The sequence below is a fragment of the Magallana gigas genome, chromosome 8 (genome assembly GCF_963853765.1).
Source record: "Magallana gigas chromosome 8, xbMagGiga1.1, whole genome shotgun sequence".
NCBI classification, from domain to species: Eukaryota; Metazoa; Mollusca; class Bivalvia; order Ostreida; family Ostreidae; genus Magallana; species Magallana gigas.
Genome location: NC_088860.1, coordinates 12322762 through 12346315, shown reverse-complemented (window position 1 = coordinate 12346315; position 23554 = coordinate 12322762). Strand labels below are relative to the sequence as shown.

Below are 23554 nucleotides of genomic sequence, written 5' to 3'. Positions count from 1 at the left end.
AGATTTAGAAAAAAAAATGGTGCAAGCCATTAGACCAGTCCTTTACCACGAGGACATTTTTAAAATTGTCTAGATATGTGTACCTTTCTTTTTTTATATTTTAACTGTAAAAAGAATAAGTTTATCGTTATGATGATTGAATTTGAAGTAAAAAATTAAAATAATTGGGATATTTTTGAGCGAACATGCCAAAGGAGGTCAAGCTGAGGGGACAAGGGGGCTGAAGAATAAGAGAAAGAGAAATAAAAAAAAACCAGCCCCGGGAAGCCCTGACGGCATGTATGCTGCACCCATCCCAGGTAATGCACTTGCAACAGTTGCGTGTATTGAAGGTTGCATTCCGCCCCAATTAAACTCTGTGCAGTTTTCGCTGGGTCACAATGTTTATTCACAAATTAGACAGAAAAGCATTCAGGGCAAATACATTGATTTGGCTACATTGCTAAAAAATTCTAACACTGAGGATAGTGCAAGCGACAGGGTTTTTGTCATGGGTAATGATGGTCAGATTTGTTCAAGGTCAAAGTTTAGCAAAAAAAAATTGTTACAATGAAAAAGTGGACTGGCGCATTTTTAATTTATGTGAGTATATTTACTGTTGTGAACAGTGACAAAACTCAAGATTTGTTGAAATACATGCATAATATTAGAGTAGGGGCAGGGAGATCAGTGAGGTGGAAGCAGTACGACGAGCAATTTAGGCTTAAAATGGCATTGGACCCATCCAAGTCATGGGCAATAGTACACTAAGAACTTTGGGTTAAGTATATGGTGGGTGCTAGCATTTTTTCTCCAGTTTTTAGGGTTCTATGGTGTCAATGTTGCTATGCTTTCAATTTTCAAGGGTTTTGCATCAGAAATCCATGTTCATATTCACATGTGTGCATAAAATGTGGGCACGATCATTCTATGTCGAACTGTCCAATGGCAGCCCATCCACGCAGACGTGTCAAATTTCAGCCAACGCCTGCCTCGCCCATCAGAATATGGCTCTCCTCAAAGGTTAAGACAAGCGGGACCTCAAGCACTTTCCAACACCAGACCAGCTCAGCAATTTTCGGGGTACAGGAATTTGGAACCTAGGGCATTTATCAATTAGGGTTCATAAAATCTCCCTTCCCCCACAACCTAGGATTTCTTTGGCTGCTGCACTGTTGACCCTGTTTCCTTTTTTTTCATTGCTATAACTTTTTTTGAGTAACGCCATGCTACCCTGGGCAGCAAGAACGACCAAACTAGTTTTGTGTTTGGGAAGCTAAAGCAATTAAACGTAAATGCAACCCAAAGAAAAACAATATAAATAAATCATGTCTTTTTAATTGTATAATATATTTTTAAAAATTTTTCTCGCAGCAGACATTTTTTTTTTAAATTAGCATATGAAAGAATAAACTATCATAAAGCTGCCTTCACTTTTTGGGGAGCATGCATATGTATAACAGTAAATGGACGCGTAAAAAGGAAATCAACAGTTAGATTGAAGCTAAATAAATGCACACACATGTATGTGCATTCAATATCAAGAAAAAAATTTAATAATTTATTAATTAAATATCCATAGATTTTGAATGACAATAAATTTATAGATTTAAGTGACAAAAATGTAAACATGTAATAAAGTGTACCCCCATTCTCTATGCAATTGTATGATATCGGACGGCATTTAGATTGAATTTTTCACAATTACATGCGCCAACAGGTATCACGTCAATAAAAGTTATTTACAGTATTAAAAAGAACGCATTGTAAAGTCGGTTCTACTTAGTTATGCATGTAAAATTAAAACTAACTACACTTCACATAAATGATAATATTATATTTAACTTTTCATATTTTCCTACATTAATCAGGCACATAGGTAACGTATGTGTTGGGGATGGGTGGAGGGAGGGGCGTAATTAGTGTGTCAGTGAACTCACTTGCAAATATGGGGGTGCAGGGCAGTGAGTGCTGCCAGTACAGATTTCTACAAAATGATTATAGAAAAATTTACAAACACTATTTATAAATCGGCGAATCTCTCTAATTATCAAATATATATATATATATAATATATATATATATATATATATATATATATATTTATATATATATATATATATATATATATATATATATATATATATATATATATATATATATATATATATATATATATATATATATATATATATATGATAATTAGAGAGATCTGTCGATTTATAATTAGTGTTTGTAAATTTTTCTATAATCATTTTAATACCATATAACGTGAATAATATATCAGGGTTTTTCTAACGCAATGTTGCATCAAACTCACAGATAATTTCTGGACTATATCACTTAAACCACAAATATGACATGTTATACAGAAGAACGATTGAAATGTTTTTAGACGTGCTAAAAATATTGTCAAAACCTGCATGCATATGATAATTTTAATACCAGTATGCAAACACCAGTGTTTTCTTAATTAAACTTTGTTTGATTATGAAATCATTCAATCAACAAAACTGTTTTTGAATAGCGAAAGCTTCCACAGGTGTAGAGCAATGGATGCAAATGAGACAAATGCCTCACGTTTGAAACTACGATCAATTTTTTTAAACAAAGTTGTTAAGAGGACCAGGCCCCAGGGTCGTAAAAGTCAGACGAGGCGAGCTAACTTGTGACCTCATTCTTACTTTTCCACTATATATTACTTTTTTATAAGTGAGACTGAGATCAAAAGTAAGCTCGTCGCACTTTTATTGCCCCGGGGCTCCTTAAAAGATAAACTACCCAAATTTGACGAATCGTTCTCTGAAGAACAATGCATGATAATGAAATCCCATCTGTGTGTTCGAGGTTGCAAAGCCCACCCAGTACGCAAAAAATACAACAACAAAAAAAACAACAAAAAACAGGGAAACCCTTTGGCAGCATAGACAAAAAAGACAGTAGTTAAGTATTATCAGTACCCCGTCCAAGAATTAAGAATGATTCCTTCCATTCTTTATACTAACGAAAACTTGCGCAAGTACAGCACTGACGCATACAGATTTACTTGTTCAATTATGGACCCCACCTACTTAACATGAAGTACACGTCTTGTCGCAAAGACAATTGCATTTATCTCATCAGGTAGGGTTTACGCAAAACAAATACATTTGGGTAATTTGTGACCTCCACAAAATCAACAACCGTTGCATCATTAAGATCTTCAAAAATCAAAGAGTCCGACGGCATCAAACATTTCAGCCTTAGTGGTCACAAATGGGAATATTTGACAGAACATGTAGTAGTTATTGACATATATTTACATTTTCTTGTGTCTTAGCCTGTGATAACACTACGTATCGATTTTGTACTATATAACTCATAAACCCAAATTGAGGCGCCAGCGGGGTTTGCTTATTTATATTTAAATATTTAATCGTAAGATGGTTTAAAAGTATATAAATATAAGTAATAAGGAATCATTCTTTGAATATTATGAGGTGATAATATCGGTCGGGGCGTGATCAAGTCTATCATAAAGCCCTTCGGGCTTTATTGCATTGGATCACGCCCCGACCAACATTATCACCTCATAATACTCAAAGAATGATTCCTTATTAATACTCAGAGAGGAAAGTTTTGGATGCACAGACTTGCTCGCGGGCTGATCTCAGACTCTCAAGTAGCTTCAAGTAGTTGTAATTAACCTGGTAACCTTCGCATTTAAGGATAGTCAGCTGCTCTTTTTTTCAACGTTCTGGTCGACAATAACGATAATTTAGATTTTTATATAATTAATTATGGATAATTAATATAATGATTTAGCAAACATAAACAAGTGAAATGCTTTTGTTGGTGTTTTATTCGGGCTATATAGTAAGTTAGCTTTTCAGAAAAAATGATTTCTTCTGGATTTTGTTAGCTACCTTTAAACCCGCATGGAACACCAAAAGTAAGCATTTTTAGGTCATCTGAGTAAACTCAGTGACCTATTGCTATCTGTTTTCGTCCGTCGTCGTGCGTTAACAATTAAGATTTATAACTTCTTACAAACTACAAGGCTGATTGTTACCATTTTTGGTGTGAGGCATCTCTATAGTAAGAGGAATCTAAATTGCGAAATTCATGGCTCTACCATCCCCGGTGCACCACATGTGGGGCCAAATATGCAAAAAAAAAGAAGCCAAATTTAAAAAATCTTCTTCTCTACTCCCACACATGTGAGGAAAAAACTGGTTGCATAGTTATGATGTCCATTAAGCCCACTACCAAAATTGTGAAACTCATGGCCCCAGGGTCAGGGGTTCAGGACATGGGGGGGTTGGGGTTGCAATTTCGTAATATTGTGTAAATGCATATAATGTTTAAAAATTTTCTTCTCTATTCTCACACATCTGTATAAAAAACTGACTAATAATTATATGTATTATATATATGTTTACCAGAAAGTCCTCTACTGAAATTTTAATTTTCATGTCCCCTGGAGTATGGGTTATGACTCTAGGGCAGGGCAAAAATGGATGTATAGGTGTTAATGCATATAATGTTAAAAAATTACCTTCTTTATTCCTACATACCTGAAAGGAAAACTGAAATTGTGATTTTGTAGACCAGATATATAAGTTTTTCGCCAAAATTATAGGTTACATAGTTCTTTTTGAAAGATTTCAGGTAGGGAGGTGGTCGTCATTACAAATTTGTCATTTTTCTAATCCAGAATAAAACCTTATTAATTAAATGCATATAAGTGACTCCTCGACAAGTTTGTGTATGGGTTATATGCTACTCAGGTGACCGTTAAGGCCAATTGGTTTTTGTATTGTTTAAATTTTGTTTTATTTTTGATTTTTTAAAATATATTTGTCCTCGTGGTTATTCTATTGCTTTGCTCTAGAATTAGTCTCTCAATTACTTGTTCGATAATTGTAATATAATACTGCAAAACATGTACATTTTGCCTCAGCTGCAAAAGGGGTGCGCCATGACCGTGGCTTCCACAACAATAAACAATCTTAATGAATAATAGTTGTGTTAAAAATAAAGCTGAAAATCCTCCTGTTTTGAGATTTCTAAAACCTTTCAAACCTTTAACTCTGAATGATTTGAATTGATGTTTATTAGCAATGTTTTCTCATAGTAGTGTGCTTTACTGTACACCATGGTGATTCTACCCCTAGTTTTTACCTTGACAAACACTGTAGTATATGTTATTCTATTTCAGACATGAAATGTAAAACTGAAAGAAAATTAAAAGGTTGCTAAAGGTTTGTTTTGTTTCATATACATGTATGTATTTATTATACAATGTGTGTATTTCTAAATGTATACATTTTTAAATTTGTTATCTTTCAAATACCGTCCACAACGGGATGAATCATGGATAAGCCAGCTATCAACAATACAGTAGTATAAAGTCCGCACGCACGCGCGCGCACACAAACAAACAACCTTTATCCAATTGCTTGTAGCGATACATATATCATATTTACATGACGGACGTAAATCTTTACTGCACAGAGATAAAATGCAAGTATTAAAACTTTAAAGCCTGGTAGTGTTTCATAAAACATAAGAGGTTAAATTGTTCACCCGTGAAGTGAAAAAAGGAAGTTATTACTAAATCATGGCCAATGTATCCCTGTGTACAGTGTGTAAGTAAAAATACCCGTATTTTTCATTCCTTAATATTTGATGATTTTTTTTATTCGTTTTCATACTTAATGATTAACAGAAATGAATTGCATACAAAATCTATCCTACTTAAACATCAGTAGTATCTCAAAGAGTAAAATATAAGATCTAATCTTTATATGTATAACTTCCTCTTTTCATTTCGTTTCCTATTAAACTAAAATAAGTCGAAACTGAACGTCGATAAATATCTTCAGAGAAACTTTCTGAAATTGCTTAGTTGTATTTTTAAAAGTATAATTATCATTATTGCTCAATTCGAAATTACAGTGCTGCTCTGTTAAACTTGATATATCTAGTCCTTAATTGAGTATCTAAAATCACTACTTTTAAAACATATACAGATGTCTATTAAAAATAGAAGTATCAATTACTTAACAGATGCTGTATTTCGCCAACAAAACCATCGTTCCTTCTGTGCAATGTCATTCCTTATTCTGTCATTAATTATTTGATAAAAAGCTTTTTTAATTTAAGTGATAAATCTATGCATTTTATTAAATAAATTTATATTGTAGTTGTTGTTTCCACAAAACACGCCAGCAAAGCGAAAATGAAAAGAAACTCACCATATGGTTAAATTATTTATACAATTATTGATACAAGCATATGAAAAAATTAACAAAAATAAATATATTCCTTATTTTACGATTCAATCAACTAAGAAACCAGTATCCTGTAAAAATGACAATAAACCAGCAATTAAGAAATATATGCATTTATATTTACCGATCTGTTGAAACTAAAACCATATGTTAGAGAAAAGCATACGAGTAAATACCAAATAAACCAGCGTGAGCACTGTTTCAAATTCAATTTCCCACTATCACTAACCAGAAACATCGGCGACGGGGGATGATTCTAAAAGTACTTTCTGTGGTTTTAATGTCTAAATACTTTCAGTACTTTCTGTGGTTTTAATGTCTAAATACTTTCAGTCTACACTACGACATCTGTAACAGTCATCAATGTTTTTCTAGAATTTTTAAAAGAATTAATGGTTCCTCATATTCTTCAGGTGTCATACTAAGTGTGTTGTATAAACCAGAAGCTCTTTGCCTTAACATTGACAGGTATGACAAAATGCTAATCGGTTTAAAATTACAATTGAAAACATTTCCAAACTGATATTAAAATTCATAAATAAAGATTTTGTTAATTTTTTTTCAGGAGTCTTTGTTTAGAGACAATTATCAAATTTATGCATGGCCAACACAAGTGTGGCTTTTATTATCCATATGCAGATGCGCTTTTAAAAGATTGTAAGTAATTACAAACTATAGTAGACTTGATTGCATTTTTTATCTATTATGAAGGCAGATAGTCACGCCATGCTAATAAAGTACATACTATAGTTAAAAAAAAGCACTGTTTAACTTTTCTACAATGTTTTTGATGTAAATAAATGGATTTCAACATAATTTAATCAAAGTGTGGTTTTTATGAGGAAAATTTTACATGTATCAAGTGTACATCAAGTGTACAAACAATTCAGACTTTGATTTTAAACCGGTACATTTTATAACTTCCTTTTTTTATAAAAAAAAAATTGAGTTGCATTGTAATAAACTCGACAATGTAATGTTAATTCATAATGAAAAAAAGAAAGGGGATATCTGAGCATTAATATAGAATATTTAGAAGAGGGCTAGATAGATACAGATTAATCAGGATCTAATGGTCAGTATTTATTGTCCATCTACAGAATAATTTATATAAATGGTATCATAATATAGCTTTGAATCATTTTTTTTTTTAAATAACAGTCTCTAAAATTTGTATGCACACATTGCTGCAGTTATACGACTGTATATTTTTAAAAATCATGATTTAATCGTTGTATTTACATTTTTTAACATCTTGCTTTGTATGCAAATGTGATTTATACCTTAAAATTTTTATCTTATCCTAAGTGTACGTTCATATTAGTGGGAGAGCGACTGTAACAACCAAAAGCGTGAACTTTGATTTTCGCTTGTGACGTTGCAGTTTGCAGCGTTCAACGTTTGTGACGTATTATAAAACTCGTCATTTTAACCTTTAAGTACCCTGTGTGTTTTACAGTGTTATAACTGCCGTAGCTTTCAACACACTTTACAAGATGAACTATGTAGAATGTAAATATACACATATAAACCTTTTTTTAAACCCCTGAATTAAAATGTCATTTCTATTAAGATGTATTTTCTAACATGTTACTCTTTACCATAATGACATACACAATGCATTAATTAGTAAGATGCAATTTCTATCATTACAGATAATGTTACATGTCAAACCGAATGTCAAGTTACAATAAATGCTCTCTCTGTATATAACAATTGCTTGGAGAAAGTGAAATTAGGATTTGGAAATAAAATATATGAGTATGAACCGTGTACATGGACATACCGTTGTCATGCCTTGAACATGAGTATTACCTGCCTAGCATGGAATAAAGGTAAGTTCATCCAAATCAATTTTAAATGGTCAATAATACCTACACCGTTATGTACGGTGATTGATCAATAAACTTTTTCTTTTGGTAAACAAATACTTGCCATTCTATTTAATGACTGCCTTCCAAATATTTTTCTAGAATCAAACACGGCTTAATTTGTAACCTTTTATCTAATATTTAAAGTGTTGTACATAACATTGGGTATGGTCTTCAATTATGGAAAATAGCAGTTCCCGTGTCTTCGTTTTAAGAGTTGTTTTACAAATTTCAATGAAGGCAGTAAAAGGTTTTTGATGAATGGTGAGTGATATTGCAAATGCAATAGGTGTATTTAGATATTAGATATTTCGTTATTCAACATGTGATTACTTTACAAAAGTGTTCTGGAACTCTATCGTTAATTGTATTAGGGCGATGGTACTCTAATAGGTTTATAGGTTCTTTTATACACCTTTCAATTTTGACAAATTTAACTTGGTCTAAGTAAACTCGCCCAACTAAAGGACAGCCTTTCTGTATTGAAATTTAACGATTAAGACACTGGAAATAACACTTACGTAGAGAAATGGTATCGCTTTCCTACGAAAGCCGAGAAGGATCATTCGAGATACAAGATTCATAATACGAGATTCGAAATACGAGATTCAAGATTCGAAATTCGAGATTCAATATCTAATTAACCAATCAAATCAAGGATCTGAAAACACGTATCCTAGCGACATCAAACTGTTCTAAATAAAGATTATTAGTACATGCTCTTATATACAAATAAATGCTATGTTCACTTCTCCCTAGCTAACTAAATAATTGTTTGTATTTATTTTTACACAGAATGTTCAAGTAGACTAGTAATAATGCAGTGTGTTTCGCAGATCTAAGTGATTTTGTTTGCCCTGGTGCATTTCCACCTGATGCGTTTGAACCCTGGGGTATTTCACCACCAATAGTTCAAACCCCGTCTTTATTCACCCTTTTTTGTAAAAATGCGGTTATGGTAGAGAGCTTCATAAGCGGAGCCAATTTTTTTTTCGGTAGGGTGGTCCTAGGCCAATTTTCAATAATTTTACTATGTATATTAAGCTTCAATTTTCCCGAGGAAAGTCCGGGCCCCCTGACCCCCTCCTTTATAGACCCCCTCCGCGCATGAGGATTACATTGTAGTATCTAAAATATGTTTTAATCTAAATATAAATAATCAGTCCAGGTTTCACCAATAAATATAAGCATTACTTATCGTTTTTTTATGTATACAGGCATACACTAGTACTATGATTATAAACTAATCATTGAAATATTATCACATCATACGGAATAATTAATATATACAATTTTTTCCCCTTTTCTTGAGTAAACAACTTCTTATGAGTCTTACTTTTGGCATTGTTTTCAATATAGAAGGATACATATTCTGTACAATTAAAGGTAGGGATAATAGGTGCCAATGTGTTCACATTGCCGATTTCTTGTGCAGAGTACAGTAAAATTTTAAAAATTTGATTGTCCATAAATTTTTCAAAATCTATTGTTGTAGTTTGTTACATGTATAATTCATTCATTGATATATCAACAAGAAAGAATAGAAGGTATAGACAGGCATATGTATCACACCCAAGTTGAATGTCTCTGTAGTTTCCTTACCCCCCCCCCCCCCCCCCCGCATCATAATTGACAATAATTGCATATAAATCATACAAAAGTTTACTTTGTATGTAAGTAACTCTCTAAAGATGTAAATAAGCACTGCAAAGATGTGTGTACTTAATATACTACTACATTACACTTAGTCAGATAAAATGTAATCAGGGTGAAGCTACAAGGGGAAAGAAGTGCAAATTTACCAATTTGTCGCCATACACACAGAACACTAAATAAAGAAACTGTGTGGGGTGTGGGGAATGCATAGAAGATGGCGGCAAATTATCTCAAATAACCAGTGCGGAAACCAACAAATAGGCTGTTATTTGTTACCTATCCTGCAAATACATTGATAAAAAATGTTATCGTCACATAACATAGCCGATTAAGTTAATGTTTAAATATGGTCAACGTACATGTAATTCTAATGTACATGGAGGCGGACGTATCAGGCGGGGATCCAGAAAAATTATTTCCAAAAATGATAAGTTGAATTACATTAAATGCTTTGAAAATTGTTTTAAACTATCGCGCGGGTCAAAATGCATGATAGAAGCTATGTACAGTGTAATTGGAAACTTTCATTTTATATCAATATGTAGTATTACCTATTATAACAAATGAGAGTATAGCCCAACTGCCACAGACAATACATGTCTTTTACCGGCACCACCCCCTCCCCATGAAAAATGAAACAATTGTCGCTTTATTTGCTAAACATGTGTGTGGTTCAAGATTTTTCTAAAGGACATACCCGATAAGAATTGAAAAATGAGTCGTTTAAAACTAATTTTGTCAATTTTTTTAGATTCATTTAGTTATATATTGGTCCATTTGAGTAAATAGATGCACCAGTGCAGCTCTAATTTATATGTAATCAGGCCATAAATTCGAAATATTTTCAAAAATAGCTTTAAAACCAGTGGATAAAAAAATGAAAGTCGAACTCGATGAGTGCTAATACCTGTGTTGAATGAATGGTACAGTAGGATATGCGCAAAAAAGTCCCGTCTACTATTTAGTTTCCTACCCTATATTTATTGGAACATTAAATCCGATTATAAGAGTCAAATCAAAAATCAAGTACGGATCTATATATATATATATATATATATATATATATATATATATATATATATATATATATATATATATATATATATATATATATATCCGTACTTGATTTTTGATTTGACTCTTATAATCGGATTTAATGTTCTCATACGTGTGGTGTATATTACCCGTGTGATAAACCTTTGCTATTTCACACGGGTGATGCTATATCAAATACTTCCGGTCGGAACTACTTTTGACACAGCCCCTCGCTTCAACGCTTCAATGACCTAGTTTAAGTGGAGCTGTATTAAACATTACTATTTTACATTTGTATGCAAAAATTAATTTTAAAAACAATTATATCAATAAAAAATAATAAAATTATGAAAAAATATGAATAATTGGATCTAAATCACGTTCGTGAAAATGACGTAACAATCAATTATCAAAAATCTTCTGCTTAATAATTTGATGGCGTTTGGAAAATGAGTGAAGAAAAGAAATACGGAGATTTTTTTGTCATTTGCAATGAATTATCGAAAACTCAAGACATTGACAGCGAAGAAAATCTAAACACAGCTGTTGGTGAAGTTTCAGAAGGTGAGGAAACCCATAACACAACGCCAATGCCAGTTATTGATTCAGAAATTTCCGAAATTGAGCGTTTAGAAGTTTTGAGTGCATTATTTGAATCAGAGCTTTCAGAAGAAAATAATGATGATAATGCCAAAATTTTGAAAGAAAACTTGTCAAATCATACTGAGTCAAGATTTGTTCATTACGAGAGTCAAGAAATTGAAAAATTTATTCAAGATAAAGAAAACAAAAACACATTGAGAAAAACATTGTATGATGTCAATTTGTTCAGTTCTTTCCTTCGTTCCAAAAATGAAATGCGTGAATTCTACAAAATTTCTCCTACAGAATTAGATGTGTTTATTGCCAATTTTATATTAAGCGTTCGGAAAAAGGGGGGAGAGGAGTTTGAACCGATATCATTGAGAAGTATGATTTCCAGTATTGAAAGAGCCCTTCGACGACACCACTACGAAGCAAGCATTATGCAGTCGCCTGATAATATATTTACAGCCACCAAACAAGCTCTGAAAGCCAAACAAAAAGATCTTAAACAAAAACGGAAGGGCAATAGGCCACAAAAAGCAGATCCGTTATCTGAAGACGATATTAATATTCTCTATGACTTCGGAGTTCTAGGAGTTACCTCCCCCCAGTCGCTGTTGAACACGGTATGGTTTAAGAATGCCATCCACCACCATTTAGGGTGCGTGGACACCAGGAACACTATAACCTCTGTTGGGGTGATATTTCATTACATAAAAACCCTGATGGCACAGAATATGTACAGCATTATGAGAGACAAACAAAAACCCGCACCGGTGATAACACGCGTGACACAAGAAAAGTTCTTGGCAAAATATTTTCAATTCCCCATTTGAATGAAAACAACCCAATTGAAGTTTATAAGAAATATGCAAGTTTAAGACCACAGGGGTTTTGTGAACCAAACGATCCTTTTTATATTGCGACCCGCACTATTCCATTGTCGGAGAAAAAAAGCGATAAATGGTTCATGAAACAAAAGCTTGGAGTAAACAAAATCGGGAAAATTATTGGGAAAATGATTGAAAAATGTCCACAAATTGCAGAATCTGGAAAGCGCCTCACAAACACAAGCACGAGAAAATACTGTGTCCAAAAACTCAGGGAAAACAATATAGCACCTACGGATATAATGCAAGTTACTGGCCACAAAAATGTGAATTCCATCAACAATTATTCCGAAATTACAGTTACAAAACAAAAAGAAATGTCCAAAATATTGTCTACAACGAAAATTACAGATTCAACCACGGACAAGCGTCAGCCGCAGGAAGCATTCAACAGGCCCAGTCGCTGTTTGTAGGGGCAATCTTGCACATAAACAATATGAATGTTTACACTTACCAAAATGCCTCCCAGGACTTCCAGCCACCACCAGCCAAGAAATCAAAATGAACATAAAATCCAGCTACATGTATATAATGAACTTCCAGTTGATTGAATTGTTTTGAATTTGGTTTTTGTTTCACACAAATAAACAACATCTCGTAACGTTTAGTTTCTAATAATTGAGTCTTTCAAATCCATTGGCATTCGTAACTTTTTAAAGTAATGAGGTCACGCGATCTTATTTTTAAAATCTAATCTGCAACATTTCTTTTGTAATTGTAAGGCTTAATTCAAAATAAGAGAAAAACAAAAACTTAGAACATAGTCTATTCCAGTGATAATTCATATTCAGATGCGAAAAACTTTCTAATTCAAATACGCACTATTTTGAGCAGCGCAAGGTTACATCAGCTGCTTACGCCGCGTTGCACCATCGATTGGAAAAGAAAAAAATCAATCGTCGCTTTTAGGGAACATTTCAAAAACTAAAAAATACTGTTCATGTGAGATAAATAGAACATCTATAATTGTGTGATTTTATATTTGCTTTATCCAACTCGTTGAAATGGTTATATTCGCTGGGCAAGCCTCGCAAATATATACACCATTTCAACTCGTTGGATAAAGCAAATATAAAATCACACAATATAGATATCATATATATATATATATATATATATATATATATATATATATATATATATATATATATATATATATATATATACCTGTTTATCAAAAGTAAAACTACTCATAATTTATCTATAGTGGATCGTTATCGATGTAAATCACACGTGCGCTAACACCGTTCAAATTAAAGCTTGCTAGTTGGTCTGCCCTTCACTAGCTACCTCCTCTCTTTTCTCCTTTGAGAGGCTTAATTGTCTGTATATGCTTGTATCAAATCAAACAATTTCAAATTCTAAATCAAAATTGAATATGATACTACAAAACTCTCTTTCTCTCTCTCTCTCTCTCTCTCTCTCTCTCCCTCTCTCTCTCTCTCTTTCTCTCTCTCCCATATCGACAATGACATTGATACCCTACAATACACTATTCCTATCTGGATTGTTGTCGTTGAGGTTGTAAATCATTATATCTTCTATGGTTTAAAACTTTATCATAACCTATATTTTGACATGTCGATTATTTCATTGAATTTCTTTTCAAAGCTAAAATCCGTTCAGTTTTAACTATTTAGATCAAACAGATCTTTTTTCGCGAGCCGATTTTTACACAGTTGGGGCGAATACACTACGGGTTAAAATGGTTCGGGGGGAAAATACATACAGGACAAACAAAATCACATAGATTCGCTAAACCAACAGTGTTATCACTAATTTAATTGTTTATATTGTGTAGGGTTGATTCATCAATGTTAATCTAACCATTTTATAACCATTACATAAGAGCTATTAAGACAATTATTTGTAGGAAAGAGCAGGTACGAATGATCTTTATTTAGAATAGTTTGTGATAGGATACAGGTTTCAGATCCATGATTTGATTGGTTAATTTAGATATTGAATCTCGAATTTCGAATCTTGAATCTCGTAATTCGACTCTCGTATTTTGAATCTCGAATCTCGAATGATCCTTCTCGGCTTTCGTACTTTCCTATCCCTGGACGATTAAAACTTTTCTTCAACCACTCCCCATTAATTGTAGTTTGTGGCCGAAGGTGATAATGAAAGGACATCGTCTTTTCTTGGAATTTCTGTCAATTGTTGATCATAACAGTTTTTCAAAATATTTGCCAATTTCATGAATGTTCTTACACGTTGCCATTTGTTGTTTTTGTTTTTTATTTTGGGTTTTTTTCATAAACAAAAGGATTTTACTAACTTACATGCACATCTGGCTATTTGTTTAATAGTCAAATAACTATAATTTGTGACGCTTTTCTAAGTTCTAAAAATCATTACAACTTTTTGACAACCCAATTCACGTTGGTGCTAAGTTTGTCATATTTTAAAGGTACATATGCTTTTTTGAACGCTCTTTTTGCTGTGTTTGAAACCCGACCGAAACTTTTTCAGTGTAATGATCTCAACTATTTCAAAGATTAGACTTGCGATTTTTGCTCATTTTCTATTAAAATGACGTTTAGCATCTTATATTTTGTTCCTACACTCACATTATCCAGCATTCTTAATGTTTTCAAGCAAAATGATAGAAATTTCAAATATTTACTACTTTGCATCGTCACAAGCCAAGGGTTTTTGCCAGAATTGGTATTAAATTTAAACAAGGCTGTGAAAGTAGAATGTGACTTTCTCGATCCTATCTTTGCAAGCCAATTGTCTACATCAAACTAACAAGTGAATATGAGACAAGAAAGATGCTCTGGACTATTATGATAAATACCTTAAGATTTTTAAAAGAAAAAAGCGTGAGTTTTAATGATCTTTTGTTTTGTCAAAAAATAGTTAGATTATAATGTTATTCCATTGATCAAATTAGTAAAGGTCCCAATTGGTGGATACTGCAAGCAGAACGAACAATGTCATGGAAGTAAAAATTTGGGAGTATGCGAACATCACAGATGTGTGTGTAAAACCGGATATATTTTATCTAATTTTGAATGTCATGAAGGTAAGCTTTAACTGTTATTCAAAAATACATACTAACATGTTTAAAATAAGGAGGACATTTAATTAACTAATTTTGTATGAAATAGAAAAGCAATGTTTTAATTTTCAAAATTTTTTCTTTGTTGTCAGCTCTCAAGGCTAATTTTGTCACCGGACATCAATAGTTTATAAATCCATATATACTATATAAGTAAAACGTGAAATATTGAATAAATATCATTGTTACCAGAATAAAAAGCAGTTGCTCTTCGAATGTTTTTCAAAATAAACAAAAATTAGTGTTTATTGACAGAGGTCTGTTTTTTACAACACAATGCTTACTTGTGTAAGTTGTAAAAGTATATGACTATAGCATAGAAATCAGATTGATAATTCTTTGGATAGGAAACCTTTCTTTGAACAAGCCCTGCTTTTTAAATGAACAATGTTCAAGATCACCGTACGTCAGCTGTCTTGAAAGAAAATGTTCTTGTATCGAAGGATACACGGCTGAGGAATCTAATTATTGTGTTCCAGGTATGCATCTTTATTCATGTATATGTATTTGTTCTCCCTTTTTAGCTCACCTGAGCTGAAAGCTCAAGTGAGCTTTTCTGATCAAAATTTGTCCGTTGTCTGTTGTCGGCGTTGGCGTTGTCGTTGTAAACTGTTTTCACATTTTCTTCCTCTTCTCCAGAACCACTGGGCAGATTTCAACCAAATTCGGCACAAAGCATCACTGGGTGAATCGAATTCAAGTTTGTTCAAATAAAGGGCCACGCCCTCTTTAAAGGGGAGATATTTGAGAATTATTGAAGATTTGTTAGTATTTTTCAAAAATCTTCTCAAAAACTATTTGGCCAGAAAAGCTTAAAATTGTGAAGAGGCATCCTCAGGTAGTGTAGATTCAAGTCTGTTCAAATCATAGTCCCCATGGGTAGGGTGGGGCCACAATAGGGGGATCAAGTTTTACATAGGAATATATAGAGAAAATCTTTAAAAATCTTCTTCTCAAAACCTATTTGGCCAGAAAAGCTCAAATTAAAATGGAAGCATCCTCTGGTTGTGTATATTCAAGTTTGTTCAAATCATGGTCCCCGGGGGTAGGGTGGGGCCACAATGGGGGGGGGGGATAAAGTTTTACATAGGAATATATAGAGAAAATCTTTAAAAATTTTCTTCTCAAAAACTATTAGGCCAGATAAGCTCAAATTAAAATGAAAGCATCCTCAGGTAGTGTAGATTCAAGTTTGTTCAAATCATAGTCCCTGGGGGTAGTGTTGGGCCACAATAGGGTGATAAAGTTTTACATAGAAATATATAGAGAATATCTTTAAAAATCTTCTTCTCAAAAACTATTTAGCCAGAAAAGCTAAAATCAAAATGAAAGCATTCTGAGGTAGTGTAGTTTCAAGTTTGTTCAAATCATAGTCCCTGGGGGTGTGGCGGGGCCACAATGGGGGAATGGATTTTTACATAGGAATATATAGAGAATATCTTTAAAAATCTTTTTCTCAAAAACGATTAGGCCAGAAAAGCTCAAATTTGACTGGAAGCATCCTCAGATAGTGTAAATTTAATTTTGTTCAAATCATGGTCCCCGTGGGTAGGGTGGGGCCACAATTGGGGTATAAACTTTTATACAGGAATATATAGAGAAAATCTTTCAAAAAAATATTTTTTAAACTATTACAATAGGAAAGCTCAAATTGGCGTTTAAGCATCCTTAGATAGTGTAAGTTCAAGTTTGTTTAAACCATGGTCCCTGGGGGTAGGGCGGGCCACAATGGGGGATAAATTTTTATGTATAGAGAAAATCTTAAAAAATCTTCTGATGAAAACTATTAGGCCAGGAAAGCCCAAATTTGAATGGAAGCATCCTCAGATCGTGTAGATTTCAAGTTTGTTTAAATCATAGTCCCAGGGTACGGTGAGGCCACAATGGGGGATGAATTTTTACATAGGAATATGTAGAGAAAATCTTTAAAAATCTTCTTTTTAAAAACTATTTGGCCAGAAAAACTTGTGTAGAGGCATCCTCGGGTAGTGTATAAATTCAAGTTTGCAAAATCATAGTCCCTGGGGGTAGGGCGGGGCCACAATGGCGGGTTGAATTTTTACATAGGAATATATAGAGAAAATCTTTAAAAATATTCTGGAAAGTTTTCAGTCCAAAACTCAGTACTTTGTTTGAAACCTCGGGCTATGCAGATTTAAGTTTGATGAAACCATGATTCCCTAGAGAAAAGTGGGGCCACAAAATTGGGGGGGGGTATATAGGATTAGAGGAAAATCTTCTTAGAGGTACAACAACAAAAGGGACTTGGTATTTACGAAAAAACAGATGTGGATAAAAATTGGCAGATTTTCTATTTTTTTTTTAGCAAGATCTACTGTACTTAGTTGTAAAGATATTTTGATTTCGATACTGTAATGCTAATTTGATTAGAGTTAAGGCTCAGGTGAGCAATGTGGCCCCTAGGCCTCTTGTTAAATGTGATTTTGAAAATGGTTTAATAATGTTTTCAAAATAATCACTATGCTATTCATTAAGGAGGACAAATAATCCACAAAAAGACTTAAACATCAACCATAACGATTCTATTATTTAAAGAATCTAAACGCGTGCATCTGTTCGGATGGATTAGTTAAGCTATCTATAAATTACAAAAATAATGCATATTCCTGATTTTGAAAGTGTGAGCATCAATTTAATATTAGTGATATACAGAAAAATCAGTTGCAACTGTGTTACCAATTCACCGATTTATTTAATAGTCAAGGTTCAAGTCGGTGGGTACTGCACGCAGAACGAACAATGTCAGGGAAGCGAACATTCAGGAGTGTGCGATCACGGGAGATGTGTATGTAGAACCGGATATATTCAACATAATCTTGCATGCCATGAAGGTAAGATTAAATTTTTTAAAATAAAACAGTTGCTGCACTTTGAGTGTTTTTTCAAAATAAACAAAAATTAGTGTTTATTGACAGAGGTCTGTTTTTTTACAACACAATGCTTACTTGTGTAAGTTGTAAAAGTATATGACTATAGCATAGAAATCAGATTGATAATTCTTTGGATAGGAAACCTTTCTTTGAACAAGCCCTGCTTCTTAAATGAACAATGTTCAAGATCACCGTACGTCAGCTGTCTTGAAAGAAAATGTTCTTGTATCGAAGGATACACGGCTGAGGAATCTAATTATTGTGTTCCAGGTATGCATCTTTATTCATGTACATGTATTTGTTGTCCTTTTTTTAAATGTGATTTTGAAAATGGTTTAACAATATTTTTTTAAATAATCACTATGCTATTTATTAAGGAGGACTAATAGTCCACAAAAAGACTTAAACATCAACCATAACGATTCTATTATTTAAAGAATCTAAACGCGTGCATCTGTTCGGATGGATTAGTTATGCTATCTATAAATTACAAAAATAATGCATATTCCTGATTTTGAAAGTGTGAGCATCAATTTAATATTAGTGATATACAGAAAAATCAGTTGCAACTGTGTTACCAATTCACCGATTTATTTAATAGTCAAGGTTCAAGTCGGTGGGTATTGCACGCAGAACGAACAATGTCAGGGAAGCGAACATTCAGGAGTGTGCGATCACGGGAGATGTGTATGTAGAACCGGGTATATTCAACATAATCTTACATGCCATGAAGGTAAGATTAAATTTTTTAAAATAAAACAGTTGCTGCACTTTGTACTTTATGCATGTCAACATATTTAATTTGTATGTTGATTTATTTGATAAAAAAGAATACCTTGCACACAAAGGGCAGAAATATGTCACCAAAACATTTAGCCATAACTATTATAAATATAACAATTATATAATTTGTCAAAGTATTTTGAATAAAAATACAGGTTGTTGTTTGAATAGCAACCCTTGCTTTGAACCAGTCCTGTACCTTAACCGACCAATGTGCTGGATCACCATACGCCAGTTGCTTTGGAGGAAAATGTACATGCATCGAAGGATACACTGCTGAGAACTCTACTAAGTGTGTTCAAAGTATGCCTTTTTATTTCTGTGTTTTCAATATAATTTTAATTATGACATATTCACACGAGTGTTCATAATGTTTACAATAGGTAAGAATACATATTCCACTTAAAGGCTAAATTGCGTCCATTATATCTCACAGTCCTTTCCTTTGAAGTCCGCGCAAAATGTTTAAACACTCTGTAAAATTGTACTTTCTTCAAATTAATAAGCAAATCAATAAAGTGATAAAATACGATAATTTTTGTACGTGTAATTCAATGCATTTTTTAAGTTGCATTGGCTTGTTTTCATTCATAAAATAGCAAACACTCCATCAAATGCAACATTTCGCTTCAAATTGTGATGATTTGATTCCACTTCTATTTGTCAAATATAAGTATGTTGAGAACAGATATATATGAAACCAAGAATATATCACCAACTATCTATGCAACGCAAAATCAATGGTGTACCATTTGAATCACAAGTTTGGATCAGACCGCCATATAAAAAAAGATAGTGCCTTTGGCCTTTCAAGCGATATGAAGGCATGTGTTCTGAGAGAAGCAATTTTCTTAATCAGCGATGTGCTATGTAAAATCATGCTCAAAATGCCTTGTCCATTCTATTGCCAGCAACATTTTATTTCTTTGTAGGTCAGGAAATTACCGCTTCAAGTTCTCTACAACATCATCAAGGTAATCAATCATAATAATTCTGTTACCTCAACAGAGTATCTGTAACTATATACAATCGGTAATAGTGACATGAGTGTTATGTTAGCGTCTCTTTTGATATACACAGACATGCATCTGAACTCTGAAAAGACAGATATGGACGATAACAACCTCTCATATATGCATTATACATTGTAACCACAAATGTATAATTTCATTACTCAATAATTTTTGCCATCATATAAAATTAGTTTTCAACGTTTTTCTTTAAACGGTTTGCCTTATCCAACATAAAGGTATCAAAGAATGTTAAAAGTCCTTTTTACTCTACAAAAAGGTGTTCATGTTTTTAGGCAGTTTCAACCCGTTTTACTCAGAAATACATATACTTATATCTTGACAAACATTAAATGACATGTTTTATTATATGATTGCATTGACTTCCTGTACATGATTCATCATATTATTATTATTGAATGATTATAGAAGAAGCCAAAATAGGAACTACGCTCGGAGCATTATTTGGCGGACTACTTCTGGGCGTGATCCTTACAACAGTCGCTGTGGCGATTATTTATAGACGGTCCAAAACGCATGTCAACAAACGGTCAGTTGTCTCAATTAGATATAGTCTAAAACTCTGTTTGTTACCTATTCATGTGTATGATTAACACATATAATTGAGATCTGTTTTGTTTTTGAAGAGAAGAACCTAATGGTGCATTGGCTGATAATAATAGATACAGTTTAGCGAAAATTGTACACCACGCTACTTTCCAAAACATCCAAACAAAAGATGAAAAGGTAATGATACACATAATGTACATATACATACAATAAATTCAGAACAACTAGTAGGGTAAATTATATGCCTATACCAAATTTTTTTTATATACTTCACTATCAAAATGTACATTTTGAACTGTAAAATTATATTCTGTTTGCTTTTTGAATATCATACCAATGCACAAAGTTTTTGCTTGATTGGAAATAGTCAAATTATATTATTTATATAGCAACAACCTCACGTACTCTATTATAAGGCTTGATCCAAACAATAACAAAATTTATTATATCTGCATTTTTGTTAAAACAATCTACAAACCAGGGATGGGATAGTTGAAAGAAGTATTTGTTATTGAGTGTAATTAATTACATTTTTCAAAGTATTTGGAAGTAATTTATAATTGCGTCTCCCTTCAATTACAAGTAATTGAATGTATTTAAATACATTTAAAAATAGATCATGTATTTTCAATTATTTTTCAATTACATTTCAATTACTTTTTTCAAGTTAAAAGTTTGAAAAGATGTCATATTCAGTTCAGTTCATTTACTTTTAGCTTAAGCAGTACATTTTATCAGTACAAATAAATGTAAACAATTATATGCATGTACAGATATATAAAGTTAACAGGAGAATGACAGACAGAAATTTAATAAATATGTTTAGGTTGCATACCTGTTTTAAATGGGCTTGTGTTTATACACTAATTAAGTGTCTCATTATGTTTGATGTGTTTATACAACATGACACTCTAGAAAAGGTCTAATTTGTTCAGGCCTGAAGCCCCCTCATACCCAAGAACAAATGTAGTATGGACTAAAAGTTTAGTATGATAAATCTTGTTCAGAACCAAACATAAACCCAATGACACTGAATTTAGTACCCATTGTAATGTTTATATATTATTTTAGAGCAAAATCTATAAATAATGATTAAAATGAACGTAAACCTTTAAAGACATTACCATAAAAAAGTTTTGTGTGTCTCAGTGCTGTTTCTACATGTACTTATTCTTAAGATATTAAAAGTAATTGAAATGTATTTTAATTACATTTTTCAACGTAACTGAAAGTAATTAATTACATTTGGAAAAAATCAATGTAATTGTAAGTAATTTACAAAATTATTGATGTACTTGAAAGTAATTAATTACATTTCAAAGTAATTGACCCCAACCCTGTCAAAAGAAATACAATTTTCCTTATTTAAGCGAGAAGTATCCCCATACGCTTGCTCGGAAGAAACATGGATATACGACAATGTGAACAGTAAACCAAGAAATGGACAGACACAAGAAGCCGTTTACAACCATTTACATGAGCAGATTAAACAGGATGACGACGATTATTATGATCACGCATGCGCAGCATCTGCTCATATTGGAGATATGGGGGATTATAGCCATGTTCAACATACTATATCATAGAGTTGTGACAACTTCAGTACTATTTATTGCAAAATCATTTATCACATCACGAATGTGGGACATGTTTTACTGAAGATTTGATAGTACATGTACATCATATACGATCCGACAAATACTGTTTTTGATGCATGTTATGTTATAAGATATGTTTAAAATATCTGATTCATATTATAAGATTAATAAAATGTTTACTCTTTAATTGTAGCTTTGCTAAACTGTATTTTGATTTAGCACCAGCTTTCATTACAATTAACAATGTTTATAACTGATTTATATAAAATGTGTATATAATATAAATAGATATATAAGCTAAACATGAAACTCATTTTTAGGTAACTTAAACCGAATTTTAATTGAGATTTTTTGATCACTCGATGTCCGTCGGCCGTCTGTCTGTCCGTCTTTCGAACGATTTTTTGAACTTGCTTGTTTCTGCCTCTAATTGGTCAAAACTGTTGTCAGAAGATGAAAAAGATATTAAGATGTAGTTTTACATGTCGTTTTGAATGCAAATTACTCATACAAGAACAGATTAATGCGTGTTATATTCACTAAGAACTATAATATAAATATAAGAAAAACAAGGTACTTTAGATTCCTAATTAAAAGCGAGGAATCAATATCCGCGTAATTTCGCGAGAAGCTCCCCTTGCGAATTTTAAAATCTCGGTTTTGTTTTATGTGAGTTGGGAACTACATATATGAAATATGGATAAAGATACCCAGCGTGTTCGCGATTTCATGTACTCTCGATTTGATAAAAAACGACGGGATCACAGAATATAGTACTCGCGTAAAATAAAGAATATGCAGTACCCTATTGTTAAAGTTGATCCTCAACTATACGAGATGGCCGCATATCCCACTTAAGGTGGAATACTACACAAAAATTTATTTCATGGATTGTTAGAGTATTATTTCTGAAGGAAGACTGCGTTGTTCAAAGACGGATATATGCCCTTAATTCTTTTATACGAATTTTTTTGTGTTTTTTACGAAAAGGTGGAAAATCTGCTTTGTTTTAAATTGTGATATTGTATCTTTTTCTGATAACTTCATATTGTACAGGTATACCTAATGAAAAGCCAAACAATATCATGTTCGATGTATATAAACATTAGCTTATATCTACAAACACTGTAGTAAATGTTATTCTTTTGAGTCATAAAAATGTAAAATAAAACTTAACTCGAGGATTGTGCAGTTTTATATTCGTATTTATATTCGAAATGTATGTATTTTTCAAGTTGTAAATTTTGAACTAAAATCCACAACAGGGGAATGAAGTAAAGACGAGCCAGCTTTCAACAGAATAATAATAAAAGACACACACACACACACACACACACACAC

The 23554-nt window shown here is 32.6% G+C and overlaps 1 protein-coding gene and 1 long non-coding RNA gene across 2 annotated transcripts; both read left to right on the top strand.

The window, feature by feature from the left end:
- Positions 1 to 5247: 5247 nt before the first annotated feature.
- Positions 5248 to 6915, top strand: LOC105319447 (uncharacterized). The gene is made up of 3 exons (XR_010708515.1): positions 5248 to 5609; positions 6668 to 6722; positions 6820 to 6915. It is a non-coding gene; the product is annotated as an uncharacterized lncRNA (long non-coding RNA).
- Positions 6916 to 7646: 731 nt separating this feature from the next.
- LOC105332499 (tenascin) lies at positions 7647 to 23395 on the top strand. Its single transcript, XM_066069598.1, has 11 exons — positions 7647 to 8089; positions 15194 to 15325; positions 15709 to 15840; positions 18082 to 18213; positions 18391 to 18522; positions 18854 to 18985; positions 19207 to 19338; positions 19968 to 20009; positions 20475 to 20595; positions 20693 to 20792; positions 21986 to 23395. Exons 1-11 carry the CDS (start codon positions 8059 to 8061, stop codon positions 22199 to 22201), a joined length of 1302 nt encoding a protein of 433 aa, XP_065925670.1. The 5' UTR covers positions 7647 to 8058; the 3' UTR covers positions 22202 to 23395.
- Positions 23396 to 23554: the final 159 nt, after the last annotated feature.